The 15869-nt window shown below is 41.1% G+C and overlaps 1 protein-coding gene across 1 annotated transcript in view; it reads left to right on the top strand.

The window, feature by feature from the left end:
- Positions 1–14056, top strand: part of LOC149448908 (exocyst complex component 1-like) — a 37576-nt gene extending 23520 nt beyond the window's left edge. The window contains exons 2-3 of the mRNA XM_089694053.1: positions 2034–2164; positions 13461–14056. Of these exons, the coding sequence (XP_089550179.1) occupies positions 2034–2164; positions 13461–13715 (386 nt within the window). The 3' untranslated portion in view covers positions 13716–14056. The remainder of the gene's footprint in view (positions 1–2033; positions 2165–13460) is intronic.
- Positions 14057–15869: the final 1813 nt, after the last annotated feature.

Genomic DNA, 15869 nt, shown 5'->3' with positions numbered 1-15869 from the left:
GGCAAATGCCAGTTGAGCTTTTTGGTGCAGGGCAGTGAGCACAGGGCCCACTAGAGGATGTTGGGCCCTCAGGCCACCCTCATAAAGTGTGTGTCTGATTGTTTGGTCAGAGACATTTACACCAGTGGCCTGCTGGAGGTCATTTTGTAGGGCTCTGGCAGTGCTCATCCTGTTCCTCCTTGCACAAAGGAGCAGATACCAGTCCTGCTCCTATATTAGGCTGCCAGGATTACAAAGTATAGCATTTCCTTAGTGGATGAGGAAATCAAGCTCTTCTTTGATGTACAAGCTTCCTATGAACGAAAAACACATGGACTATTTAGGGCTTCAAAGAACCCTTTTTTCAGTCCATAGAGCAGATTGGTTCACCCAGTGGAATAAATGAGAAGTTTACAGCAAATATTTGATTTTGGGCATTTGGGTGCTAAGTTCACCCAAAACAATTCAGTTTTTGTATCAAACATTTTCTGTTAATGTAAGTTATTTTAACCTTTTTTAAGGAGTGCTGACTTAAAGAATAATACCACCAAGTGCTTTGTCCATCTTAAAAGCCTATCCCTATCTTGAAATCTCATTTAATTATATTTTTGGGGTTGATTAAGGGTTAAAACGTTATTGGTGATTTGTTCATACATTTAAATACTATATATATTTACATGGAAATTCAAGATAATTATGAAAACACACAGGGATACAACCGTTAATTTACAAATAAATAGGAAATTACGTGTCTTGCATTCAGGCAGAACAATCTTATGTAATTCTGTGTTATTGCTTTACTGTACAAAGTTCTTTTACTGTAAAGTTAGCCATACATGGAGAGAATGCTTGATTTATCCTCCATCCACCCTAAACCACATAAAAAAGGCAGAAATAGTGCTGCTGGCTATTGTATTCGTGCAGCCTCAGCACCCATTGCTTAGAGAAGCTTTCATAGCATGAATGAGAATTTTATAAAAATATTGTATGACCTCAGGCAATAAGAAGACAAAAATGAGTCCAGCCAGTCAGGAAAGGAGGGGTAATGTCATTGTATTCGGGTAGATGTAGTGTATAAGGTTAATTTGTGCGCTGGCACTTTACTGCTGCTATCTAGGGATTGTGACATGGAAAAAGGAGAGATAAAGAGCTTACAACAGCCTCTGTGGCAGGCACTGTTAGGATAGAAAAAGGAATGGCAGAAATCACCTTGAGTTTATGTTAAATATGAGAGTTATGCCTTCAAATGGTAACACCTTCTGGTTTAAGAGGAGCATTCCCCTGAGTTTGGAGCAATTACCTCTCGCTTTCTGTTTTGTCTCTAGGACAAAATAATTAAGAGAAATTTCCCCAATGGGACACAAACAGTAATAAATTAACTGACATGCATTTTAAACATTCCTTACTCAAAATAAAAAAAAAAAGGAAAATTATGGCTATATATATATATATATATATATAGTAAAGTACATGTCAAGTTTAAAACATTTTTAGTTTTGGATGGAGTAGACAAAGACTAGAGTTCCTGTTACATTTTTACTGCTATTCAGATTTCCTCTGACTGAAAATGGTTTCACTTGACAAGTGGGGGAAAATCTAAAACAGGGACACAAGCAGAAATAAAAGCTTAACAGAAATAAAAGCCTCACCCTGTTGTACTGAAAAAAAAAGTTTTATTTCTGTCTGTATCAGTGTTGGAGAGTTCCCCTGACTTCTTCCCTGGTAAAGCATTGTCAGTAGTACAGGAAGTGAAGGAATTCTCTCTAACAGAGCCCTAGATAGCAGTGAAAACCCAACAAAGGGTCTAACCCTCTCCCCCATTATTCCCTTCTCATAAGTTTTAAGGGTAAATTTCCTGACAAAATTCCTATTCCCAAAAATACTACACATGATAACACCATAAAGAAAGACATTGCCATCTGTAGCATAATTGTTTATAACTAGACTGATTATGTAGAAAGAGTGTACATTTACATTTGAAAAACAGTAAAGTTCACACTGCTAAATGCATTTTCTTTGTACTTGAAGGTGATATTTATTATTTGGTATCATAGTGTCTACAACAAATGATGTCTGCCTGACTTGGCTAACTGTTACAGAGAAGAAAATGGTTTTAAAATATGAATCAAAGGCCATGTGGCTGTTGAAGGATTTGACATTAATTGATGGCATTGATCAATCACAGGTAAGTGGATAAGTGTGCAAATCACAAAGAAGTCTCATACATAAATGTGGCAGAACAATTCTTTATATATAGGACAATAAAACTGTCACATTCTCCCTTTATTTCTCCTGTACTGTACTAAAAAGTAAAATCTGAGTCACAAATGAATGCTCAGAGGAGCTAAATCAAGTTAAACCCTCATTCCATTGATGACCCTAATCCTCCCAATCACCCAACACCCTTTTTGATTGAAATAATATTTATACATACCTGTATTCAAGAAGTCATGGGTCCGGTGACATCACAGATCCAATTCCCTCTCTTAATAACTCACTGAAATCTGTCCGAACAAGAGTCTAGTAAACATCCCGGGTAGGATAAAACTGGAAACACGAAATCATAAAATATAATTTAATAAATAATCATAGAAAATAATAATATAATAACAAATTTAATTCAATAATATAATCAAACCAAAAACACTGAAATTTGAAAAATAGCGCAAGTTCGCACATCACTGAGCAAAGTCGCAAAATCGTTTTCAGTGTCTGATGACGAATTTCCCCACAAATCATTATCACTCAATTCTGCAAGTGGTTCTAATTTACTATCGCTGTTCTCTGGCAGGTCTAAAACCGCTTTTGACCTAAAGGGATGCTTTTTGGATGCCATGGACTTTTCTCAGTTTCCAGGCAGAAAGAACAGTAAAAATGCAGGCAGGGCACAGGACAAAGCACTAGGGACAAAATGTATGTGAAATGGTTTGATACAGTAATGTTTTACTATGTGATTTTAGTGAATGTCACTTTTTGTCATTTTCAAATTTCCATCCCCCGTACGTCCCGACGCTCGCAGGGGACGGAACCCAGACGACAGATGCTGGCATCCGCCGGATTACATTGCCGGGGACACTGCAAGAGGGACATCGCGGGAGCGCAAGACAAGGTAAGTGATCGAGGGATCGTGGAGCAGCGCCGCATGGTAAGCCCGAGTGTAGCTCGGGGTTACCGCTTTTGGTACTGAAACTTTACCCCGAGCTACACTCGGGAATACCGCCAGGGAGGTTAAAGCAGAACTACACTGCATCTGATCAACACAAGCCAAAAACACTATTTAATTCATTCTTAATATTCAAAGCAAACTCCCCCATCCATCCATGTTTCCATGCTTTGTTTTGTTGAGAAATCACTTTGAAAAACACCCCCTAGCATTTAAGGCTATGGCCATCTTGAGTAAGGGCAGATGATTCATATAGCATTTACTTCCTTGAATCCATCTGCCCTTAGTTCAGACAGGCAAGAGGGTGTGCTTAGCTTAGAAAACCCCTCCTCCCCTTCTTAAGGCACCCGGGATGTATAATGGCATGTGCTTAGGCATGAAAACCAATGAAAGTAACTTAGGAAATGTGAAAAAAATGTTTAAAACAAGTAAATATGGTACTTTCCTAAAATTTTACTAATGCTAGCAGCATAAGGATTTTAAAAAGTCACTGTTGATTAAGTGAGTGAAGTTCCGCTTTAAATGTGACCCCCAAACCATTATAGTCCTGTTTTATGACTGCAGACTGACGTGCAATTCTTGTGTTGCATCATTGAAGAACCCAACTTCTGTTGGCTTGAATGATAACATTCCAAATTTTCCAACTTGCTGAGTTTCACATTAGAAGGAATTTAGAAGGTATTACTGAAATCAGTGCAATTGCTTATGTCCACTCATTTTGCCTGTGCTGAAAATATCTGTTGTGAAAAAGCTTTTAGTCATGTATTCTTCTATATCAGGAAATGTTCCTAATATAGTTGACGTAGGTGCTGCTTATGAAGAACCAGAGAATTATGACAAACATTCCGTTGTATGATGCAAGCAGAGAGAAATGTTTAAGTCTGATAATTGCTTAGTAACAAGTGACAAATCATATCTTGTTTGTGTTCTGTCACTAGCTTCATTTTTTATATCAGGGCAAAAAATGTCCAAAATTATGTCCAAAGGGCAAAAGACTAAACCCTGGTGTACATTGCTGCAACTTATCATGGGATTTGCGATACATAAAGTCACACGACAAGTCAAAACACATTTCAGTGGGTGCCATCTTAATCAATGCAACTCAAGCGGCAGCCATAAAAAGGTTCCTGCACTACTTTTCCGTGATGTTGGTGTGACTTGAGTTCCATAGACTGCAATGTTAAATCATAAAAGTCACAAGCAAGTGACACGACTTTGGGGTCGCAGCAGCGTGAACTGAGCCTAATTAGTGCATGGAACAGAACCCTTTAGAGGTCAAAAAGTCTTTGTTCTCTGTTATAAAAAATGAAGCAAAATGCTCAGGGTAGGATTTACTAAAGGCAAACAGGCTGTTCAATTTTCAAGGGAATGTACCCTTAGTTAAGTGAATAAGTGGAAGCCGCTCTGACGTCCATCATCCAATCATGTTCAAGCAAAAATATTATTATTTTTTTAAATTTTGCACTTGATTGGGTATTTTTGGAAACTGTATTTTCACCACATTCACTAAACTAAGAAAAAAACAGCCACTAACCTGTCCCTCGGTCCCGTGGTGTGCCGGTTTCACCTTCAGTCCTGGATTCCAGGAGGCCGGCATCTTCAGTGTGGACACCCAGCTGTGATAGCTTGCAGCTTCATGGCCGGGTACCCTCTGCGCATGCGCGAGTAGCGCTTCGCTTCCTAAATGGTCCTGTAGTCTTCTGGGACCTGTCACGTGTCCCAAAAGACTGCAGGAAGAGAGGGAGGGAGGACACCTTCCGTTTCTGATCGCCTTGGCGATTGGACCGGAAGTGGGAGCGGGTGCCTGTCAAATACGGGTACCTGCTCCCATCCCGACCCCCAAAGGTGCCAATCCTTAATGGGGAGTGGGGGAGTGGGGGAGCAGTCCTTAAAGTGGAACTTACCCTTTTGGGTGGAGCTCCGCTTTAAAGTGTTACTAAACCCAGGACCCTGCATTCACTCTATCTGGTCTCCCACAGTACACAGAACATGGAAATGCAATTATTTTAGTAAATATAAACTGCTAAATACCTTTTCCCATCAGCAGTATATAGCAATCTTGTGACTTCTATCACTTGTATGCACTGGTTAAAGCTTGTAGGAGGATTTTAAATTCTCCTCTCACTGTCCTATGAGACTGTATAAACCCTGACCCTCTGTCTGGACAGTGCTGATTGGCTCTGTGTTGATCACATGCACTCTCCCAAGAAAAAAAACCTCTCTAGCAACACCCACCAAACTGAGCATGTGCAGCTTGCCCTTAAGGCTCAGTTCTATCAGGAGATGAGCCGGGGACAGTGGAAGAAGGGGAGGATCAGAGACGATAGGATCAAACATCCCTTTTACACAATGCAGAGGATTAACCCCTTAAGTTCCACAGTGACTGTAACAAGCATGCGTTATTGCATATATACGGTAGACTGATTTTACTTTTGGTGGTTTAGTAACACTTTAAGGTAATAGAGTTTTGGTATATTCACTGTGAGTATGCCAGACTTGCCACAAAGGTAACAAAAACAAAAAAAAAAACCAAGCATTATGTATCCTTTATAGCTGTCACTACATCAGAGTGAATAAATTATGTAGCAATTATTTACTGATATCACACTGTTAGTCAAGTTCTCAGAAATAAAATGACATGCTTTATTACAACATATAAAACCATAATTAAAGCATTTCTACAGGTTATCATTTCATTACATTGATCAACACTGTTATGTGTTCTTCATAGTACACTTGACAGTCCTAATGGCCTTTATAGATTTTATTTCTTTATTCAGAGAGATATAGCTATCTTATTACATCTTATTCCACAAACAGAAGTTGAATCCAGCTAAGATACCATTGTATAACTCATGGCAGTATTAGTATACCATTTTGTTGCACTTAGACCCAACATAGGAGTGCTTTAGCCACACATGATTAGCATGCCTATAAAGAGGTCCTAGAGATGCTCTCTACATTGAGTTTGTGTGGCTTTCTCCCACTCACTTTAGGCTTCTTTGTGTGCTTCTTTGTTGTAGTAGGACATTAACCTGTCCATAGAATTTTGAAAATGACTCATGTGAGAGGGATAAAAGGGAGTACCTTTATAATGTAAATAATATAGAGGCAAGTAACAGAAATTCAGAAGTTTCAGAACATCCATAGAAAACAGTTGGAGATACTGGAGAACCCATGGTCTACTAGCACTCAGGTCACAGACTATTTAACTATGATCAAAACTAGTGTTTTATTTTTGGGTAGGTGCTGGAGACTTTTATGAACATTACAGGGAGTCTCTTGTTTGCTGCTGGATTTTTCACTACATTGGTATAGGAAGTATGCAGCAGTTACTTACTCAATTATTTTGCTTTTCAAGCAATCTGAGGCAGAGCCAATTATGTTGCCAGAAGGATTTTCCTACAGTCATTGAGAGGGTTTCTACTTACTCACATCAATACATTTCTAATTCCTTTTGGGTGGATTGATGATTTATTTGAGCACCAAGCAGTCTCTGATGTTCACAACTGTACCACTGACTAATATATGTATAGCACTACCCTCATAAGGGCTGCTGGATTTTATTGGGTCCCCCTAAGCTTTGCACAGCCAGGCAACAAGCATTTCCCACACTTTGTACACTGGAGTCAGTAAACAGTCCTCGAGCTTGGTTTTATGATTTTATAAAGGGGTCAAACTTGGATAGGGTCTAGATGTATATGGGATGCCCAGGGAACTGTACAACCTGAGGATAACTCCTTAGTAACTATGTACAAAAATGCGAATTAGTAACAGTCTCTCTTGAAAGAGCACTAAAAACGTTCTGGTGTACCTCCTCAAGCCCTGGATGATTCCTCCTCTTCATTCGGCAGCCTAAGAGTATCTCTGGGTAAGGAGGCCCAAGAGCTGTCAATTTGGAACAGTTCGAGATGAGAAGGTAGTTGGGTGTTGCACCTAACTGCCCTCTCTCCTTATCTGGCCCAGGGGGTGTAAAAGTGTTCACTCTGTCCTCTACTGTTAGCTCAGTGGGATGGTGGCTGCCTTCAGGCCTTACGCTCGGCTGGCTCCTTCCCTGCTTCACAGGCTGTCCTCCCAGGAGACATTGAGGCAGTGGAGATCCTGTTTTCCAGTAACCTGCCTGTATGTGGGCTCCTCTCCCTGGTGTTCCCTCCCAGGCTCCTCACACCAGCCTTCCTCAATCCATCTTCTACCCAACACTGGGCACCTCCCCCCATGCTCTGTCACATTTGAGAGTTGCCCTGGTCACCATGCCCAGCCTCCTGCCAGGGGATTGGCCAGAGTCCCTCAAACATGCAAATCTGGGCCTCCTTCCTTCCTCCACCCCTCTTCCAGAAAGCTCTCAGGTTTCTAGAAAGGTGGGAGGGCTCCAGAAGCCCTGACCTGATAGAGCCTCCCTGCCTGTCCTGAGGTAACTTCACTACCTCATCCCCCAGGCTGCTACTCAGCTACCTAACAAACCTGGAGGACGTTACAAATGATATCCTCATTGAATGTCTTGTGCAGCAAAATTAACATGTTACTGAATTATATGGGTAGACTGACCAGTTATTTGGGCACCTGTCCTAAAGCGATCTCAAATGTGCACAGCTGTACCATTGACGTATATATGATTAATAGAATTTTCTGATCACATCTCTGCTACTGAAACATCTTCTTCACAAACATAATCCAGGAATTGAATCACAATCCAAAAAGTGTTAGAGAAACACAGTGGAGACAGGACAGGATTTCCCAATAGGCCCTGTAGGCCCTTCCTAGAGGGGCATCCATCTGCAGGGCTGCCATCAGGGTGGGACAGCCCATGATACACACGTATCGGGTCTGGCGCAAGGTTACCAAATGTATGTCTAGGGGGGTGGCTGGAGCACGCAGCCAGTGTTGTCATGGCTCTGTTTGGTGCCTTTTAAAAAAAACTAAGAAGGACTAGAGGGAGCATGGCCAAGCATGGTATGAGAGAATTTACTTCACTGGAGCTCCCGTTCCACAGCTGATCCTCTCCCCGGCTACAATACTGCTTGGATCCACTACTCCATCTTCTGCCAATAGCTGCTAACAGTCTCGCTGTTCCCTCCGGTGCAATCTCCTCCCACCAGCCTGACAAGATGACACTGAAGCAGAAAGACATTGTACTGACTCTGCATTGCCATTGAGGACACACACCATGCTGAGAAGAGGGACACAAACACAGTGAGTAAACCAGGCAAGTCTGCTAAACCAGTCTCTGACCATCTCTAGTATCATGTAGTCTCTAACCATCACTTGTGCCATGTTCGCAGTTTCTGACCATCTTTACTATCATTTCTGCAATCTTTAACCATCTCTTGTGCCATGTCCGCAGTCTCTGACCATCTCTAGTATCATGCCTGCAGACTCTCTGCAGTCTCTGACCATTTTTTGTGCCATGTTTTCAGTCTTTGACTATCTTTTGAATCATGTCTGTCCGCAGACTCTGACCATCTCTTGTGCCATGTCAGCAGTCTCTGACCATCTCTTTCATCATGTACAAAGTCTCTGACCATCTCTTGTGCCATGCCTGCAGTCTCTGATCATCTCTGGTGCCATGTCTGCAGTCTCTGAACATCTCTTGTGCCATGTCTGCAGGTTCTGACCATTTCCTGTGCCATGTACACAGTCTCTAACCATCTCTAGTATCATGCCTGCAGTCTCTAACCATCTCTTGCATCATGTTCACTATCTATGGATACCTCTTGTATCATCACATCAGTCATGGAGAACTCCAAGGACTCTGATGTAAGGGGAACTATGGGGACTCTTGTGTAAGGGGGGCTCTGATGACCAGATACCTCTTGAATCATCACCGCAGTCATGGAGAACTCCAAGGACTCTGATGTTAGGGGAACTATGGGGACTCTTTTGTAAGGGGGGGCTCTGGTGACCAGACACCCCCTTACATCAGAGTTCCCCTTTACATCACAGTCCGCAGTGTTCCACTTTACATCAAAGTCCACAGCATTCCCCTTTAAGCATATAAAAGTATTTATATAAAAATATTTGATCAATTTCTGGCCACGAGCGAAGAACATTGTCCAGCTCATACAATGTACTAAAAAGTTCACAGGAATTCACATTATTGGCAAACTCTTGTGTATGTAATGAAGCTTACAGTATACACACTGTTGCACTGGTATTGGGCCAGTCTGATGCTTGTCACCATGAGATGGGTAATGAGTTCCTAAAAGTTAATCTGTTGCCTGATAATGTCACTTGTGTCATTGCGATATATACAGTGGGTAAAATAATTATTTGATCCTCTGCAGATTTTGTAAGTTTGCCCACTTACAAAGAAATTAAAGGTCTATAATTTTTATCATAGGTGTATTTTAAATGATAGAGACAGAATGTCAACCAAAAATCCAGAAAAACACATGATACAAATGGTATAAATTGAGTTGCAGTTCAGTAAGTAAAATAAATATTTGATCCCCAAGCTATACATAACTTATTACTTGGAGGTGAAACCCTTGTTGGCAAGCACAGATAAGATGTTTTTTAGTTCTTTTCTAGTTGGTTACCAGGTTTTCGCACATCTCAGGAGAGATTTTGATCCACTCTTCTTTACAGATCTTTTCCAAATCCTTAAGGTTTCTTGGCTGTCGCTTGGCAACTCAAAGTTTCAGCTCCCTCCATACATTTTCTATAGGATTAAGGTCTGCAGACTGGCTAGGCCACTCTATGACCCTAACGTGTTTCTTCTTGAGCCACTCTTTTGTTGCCTTGGTGGTATGATTTGGGTCATTGTCATGCTGGAAGACCCATTCTCGACCCATCGTCAATGTTCTGTCTGAAGGAAGAAGGTTCTCATCCAAGATTTTACAGTACATGGCCCCATCCATTCGCCCCTCAATGCGGCAAAGTTGCACTTGTACTTTTATCAGAGAAACAGCCCCAAAGCATAATGTTTCAACCTCCATGCTTGACTGTAGGGATGGTGTTCTTAGAGTCATAGTCAGCATTTTTCTTCCTCTAAACACGGCAAGTCTAGTTAATGCCAAAGAGCTCAATTTTGGTCTCATCTGACCACACCACTTTCTCCCAATTCTTCCCTGAATCATTCAGATGTTCACTAGCAAACTTCAGATGGGCCTGTACATGTGCCTTCTTGAGGGGGACCTTGCAGGCGCTGCAGGATTCAATCCATGGTGGCATATTGTGTTATAGGTGTTTTTTTGGTGACTGTGGCCCCAGCTGCCTTGAGATCATTCACAAGCTCCTCCTGTGTAGTTCTGGGCTCATCCCTCACATTTCTCATGATTATCCTTAGATCATGAGGGGAAACCTTGCATGGAACTCCAAACAAAGGGCGGTTGATGGTTATTTTGTGTTTCTTCCATTTGCGAATTATCGCTCCAATAGTTGTCTTCTTCTCACCAAGCTTGTTGCTGATCGTCTTGTAACCCATTCCAGTCTTGTGCAGGTCTACAATCTTATCCCTGACGTCCTTTGACAGCTCTTTGGTCCTGCCCATGGTGGTGCACAAAAAAGAGATTTTGTGGACAGGTGTTTTTTATACACATAACAAGTTGTCATTAGGAGCACCTTCTTAACCAATTGCCCTCCTGAGAATTTACCCCCCCCCTTCATGACCTGTGCGTTTTTTATTGTTTGCGCTATAAGCAAAAAAAGACCAACAATTTTGAGAAAAAAAAACAATATTTTGAACTTTTTGCTATTAAACATGTCCAGTAAAAAAGTTTTAAAAAATCTAATTTCTGCATAAATTTAGGTCAAAATATATTCTGCTACATGTCTTTGCTAAAAAAAAATCCCAATATGTGTAAATTAATTGGTTTACGTGAAAGTTATAGCTTTTACAAATGGCGGTATAGATAATGGGATTTTTTTTTTTATTCTACTAGTAATGGCGGCAATCAGCAACTTTTAGCGGGACTGCGGCGGCCATTCTGACACTGGGGGGGGGACTAACTTGGTGTCACTGACATCCCCAGTGACATCAATACAGTGATCAATGCTAAAAAAATCACTGACACTGTACTAATGACACTGGGCAGGAAAGGGTTAATGTGAGGGGCGATCTAAGGTTTACTGTGTGCTGGGAGTGTTTTACTAGGGGGTGGGGAGGGGGGTGTTTTTCACTGTAAGCACACTGATCGGGATGGCTGTATTGTGCACAGCCATCCCGAGCAGTGGGCTCGAGCTGACAAGGAGGAATATTGTTGTAAACAAAACAATCTCCCTCCCCGTCAGAGATGCTCAGTAATCACTGGGCGCTGGTGGGTAATTACGGGCCGGGACTAAGTGATTGACATCCGCGGGCATGAATGGCGGCGCGGGTAGGAGATGCCGAATGATGTATATATACGTGATCCTGCACACAGGTGCCACCCTGTAGCAGTATATCTGCTATAGTTCGGTCCTTAAGCGGTTAAAATACACCTATGATAAAAATAATAGACCCTTCATTTCTTTGTAAATGGGCAAACTTACAAAATCTGCACAAGATCAAATAATTATTTTCCCCACTGTACCTTTGTACAAAATGCGCCGCTCTGAGCAGAGAGCTGGTAGCTGTCAGTTACCGCTGTGGAGGAGGCAGGAAGGGCTAGGAAGGGCTGGCTCAGGCTCTCAGTGGCTCTCTGAGAGGCTGAACCAGGTGCCGGTCCAGGTGCCTGTCCAGGCTCCTGGGTGGATTCTGGTCACAATTATGGTCACAATTTTTCCCAACCTGGAACAGCTGTGATGTCAGCCGACAGTGGACCTTAGCCTGCTGTCTGCTGAAAATGGGTCACAGGAGTACAGAATGAACTGCACTCCTGTGATCCACAGGTGAATTACAGCCAAACAAACTTTGGCTTTACTTCTATTTTAATTGTATGAGTGCATTATATGCACTTTAGTCTGTTTTGAAGAATGCACACAGTACATGTTACAAAAAGTAACATGTAATGTTTTAATGCTTTATTACATATTAACTTTTGCTGTAATATACCTTCTGGTCTTTCTTCTGATTTATATATGGTTTGATAAAAAGTGTTGTACTGATTTGCTGGCTGGAACCAACAACAAGAAATCCTGGAAAAATTTGGACTCCCTATATCTTTTATAAAAATCAAACTATACTAGCTTCCCAATCATAGTTTGGAGTGGGATACCATGATAATCTGTTACCCTAGGTTCACACCTAAGCGTTTTCCGCAGCATTTTGCAGAAACGTAGTACAGACCATTTAACATGATTTCCTATGGGACATGTTTACATCTCTGCGTTTTCACCCGTTGCATTTTTTGGAAAGGGTCAAGGACTTTTTTTAATGTAAAAAGTTGCGTTTTTGTTTCTATAGACTTTAATGGAAACACTGCAGGAAAGCATGTAGTGTGTTTTTGCTGCATTTTTTATGCAATTTGCGTTTTAAACCTGCCTAACAACAAGAAAAAAATTTAAAAATGAAAAAAAAGCATCAAAAACAGAGAAAAAATGCACACAAAATGCAGGTGCAAAAACGCAATGCAACATGCAATGCAGAAATGGATCAAGCGCAACCTGCATAGGTGTGAACCTAGCCTTAATTTCTTGGAGGTGCAAGGTTTCTCAGGGTTCCGGGCCAAGGGGATGGGTGGATTTCTTCCCCTACCCACCCCCTCACCCTTATTTTCCTAACCTGCTGCCCCCCCTTTTTTTCTTCTCTTCTCCCCATTTCTTCTCCCCTCCTCTCTATTCTTGTTACTCATCCCCTCTCACTTTTTATCTTTTCCAATGGGGTTTAGTGTTGCTTTTCCACTATGTAGGTAAAAAAAAAAAGTATGAGAAAATGTAACTTTATGTTTTTGTGTACAGCATTTCTTTCATTTCACACTGATATGTCAGTGTTAAGAGGACATGATATCACACTTTTTAAAATAAATAAAAAAAAAAAGAAGAAGGAATACAGACAGTACTAAAATAACGTTTATTTAGTTGTGATTTTGCATTTACTGTGTCCTCAGTAGGGAGAGTTTACTCACTTTTGGTATGACCACAGGAACAGGACGTGATGGGAAATCTCAAATGCAAGAAACAGAAATTGTATTCATACAGTATGCCAGATTTTCCAATGTTTCTTTACCCTTTCCAAAATAAATGTCATATTACCTGTCCCACTCATAAGTGGGAGATTTAGATATGTGTATGCGAAGAAAAGAAAACTGCTAACAGATTTCCTTTATGCTTGTAGTTTTGCCCAGGTTTTGCCCAAGTTTTCAAACAGTCACAATTTTGAACATACAGTTCGCTGGAAACTAAACTAATTTTCATTTTTGCATGTAAACTGTGAAATGACTATTTACTTTTTTTATTGTAGGATAATGCTATCTTCAGCTTGCATTTTAATACTGAAATCTATACTTTGGAAGCCTATAGTACTGCATCTAAATATGCCTTCCTTCGCTGTCTACGTGGGATGAGTACACAGTATCTTCAACGGGAACTTCAGTGGATTCATTTTGATAATGATTTTGTTGGAAAAACATCTATATTTGTCCCGGATGATGCAGTGCTATATGTGACGTTGTGCATTAAGGCTTTAAGCTGCGCCTGTCTCTGCAGCTGCTTTTGAAGGACTTTTCAGGTATTTAATCCCTAAAAGTTGTATAAAATCACTGCCATTCAATGAATGAATGTACAATTTCTGAGACACTCAAATAATATAAATGATTTTGTAGCAAGTGCATGATAATCTAATCTCACTTAAAAGAAAATGATTGTCCTATCAATGTTTATTTAGGGGGACATATGCTAGGGTGGCACATATTGGGGTTCTTCTAATAAAAGGGGTTCATTAATTAAGTGGCACTTCTGCTTTTGCTCATCTGAACATCTCTTTTCTCCCTTCACAAATAAACTCTACATCTATGTTACTGCTGCTTCACATCCACCTTAAACTGAATACAGACTGAATGCTCCTAATGTCTTTATGATGAACTCTGCATCTATGTTACTGCTGCGTCACATCCATCTGTAGCTCTGTTCACATTTTTGTGATGTTTAGGTTTTTTTTCTTCTTTAAGTGTCTTACCTACGTTATGGATTTATCTTAATCTTTACAAACCTGCCTTCTTGGTCTACTTGAAGTTTGTGGTGTGAAAAGTTTGCTCTGCAAGCTGGTTGCCTATTATTAACTCCTGATTGATTCCTTGCAAAATGTCATCACACCCGCCACAGTATAAAGCTAGCCTACCTTTATGGGGGACACATGCTAGGGTGGAACATGTTGGGGTTCATCCAATAAAGTGGGGTTTGTTAATTAAGTGGCACTTGAGCGATTGCACAAAGTGATAATCTACAGCAAGCTACTTTGCAATACACGAGACTCCAGGTGACCTCATTTCCCCATTCAGCTCTCCTTCCTCTCTGTAACATGTGGTCTCTACCTCTCCCTTTCACAGTTATGTTCTCTATCCTTAAACTCTGTTTCCTTCACCTCTCTTCTCCACCCCACAATCTGTATATATCTCCTCCTAATAATAATCCCACATGCTAATACAGTCCCCAGGATCCTGAGGCATGTCCCCTTATATAAATTGCACTCTTATATTACCTCCTTCACCCTTGTGCTTTTCCTAACCTCTGGAGATATTTCTACAAACCCTGGGCCTCCTTTTTTAACTGTACCCAATGCTCCCATCACCCTGTACCCTCTGGCAGCAGCCACAATCCACACAATTTAGTTTCCATTCTTCTTCTTTCCAGAACCCGCTGACCTGGGCCTGTGGAATGCCCGCTTTGTCTGCAACAAACTCACCTCTGCTCATGACCTCTTTGTCACTTACTCCTTTCATCTACTTGCTGTCACCAAAACCTGCCTTCATGAATCCGACACTGCTTCTCCTGCTTCCCTCTCCCATGGTGGCCTTCTCTGGACTTACTCCCCAGACCCAGTGGATGCAAGGGAGGTGGAGTGGGAATCCTCTTATCCCCACAGTGCACCTTTCAGGTTCATCACTATCCTCCCTCTGTCCCTCTCATTATTTGAATATCACTGTATAGGTCTATTTTCTTTCATTTCTTTAACAATTGCTGTGATCTACCGGCCCCAAGACCAGTATCAACTTTACTTGATGACTTCTCTGCCTGACTACCCTACTTTCTCTCTTCTGAAATTCCCACAATCATTCTCGGTGACTTCACATTCCTGTTAATACTAGCACTCCTGCTATTGTAGATCTGAGAGTATGAGCCATCTGCTTTGGGCTGGTGGACAGAGGGGGAAGGAGGAGGGGTGATCCATTTTCTGTGAGGCTGAGGTGTCGCCTCAATCTATTAGGGCCTGTTCACACATAAATGTGCATTAAACTGTATGGAAATGCTTGAAAAATGCATGTGTATCATCTTCCATTTTATCAAGCATTGACATATGCTGACATGTGTTTTTATGCACGTAAACTTTTTATGGGTCCTTGTAAGGGAAAAAAAAAATTTTTTTTCCTCAATAGATTTGCATTGTGTTAATATGCATTTACATGTATTGCATTGCGTTGCATTAAAACACATACAGTCAGGTCCGTAAATATTGGGACATCAACACAATTCTATCATTTTTGGCTCTATACACCACCACAATGGATTTGAAATGAAACAAACAAGAAGTGCTTTAACTGCAGACTGTCAGCTTTAATTTGAGTGTATTTACATCCAAATCAGGTGAACGGTGTAGAAATTACAACAGTTTGCATATGTGCCTCCCACTTGTTAAGGGACCAAAAGTAATGGG

This window comes from Staurois parvus, unplaced genomic scaffold (assembly GCF_062004578.1).
Source record: "Staurois parvus isolate SC_StPar_1 unplaced genomic scaffold, SC_StPar_1.0 ptg000648l, whole genome shotgun sequence".
Classification (NCBI taxonomy): Eukaryota; Metazoa; Chordata; class Amphibia; order Anura; family Ranidae; genus Staurois; species Staurois parvus.
Note: the sequence above shows the minus strand (reverse complement) of the source record. Positions and strands in the feature narration are given on the sequence as shown.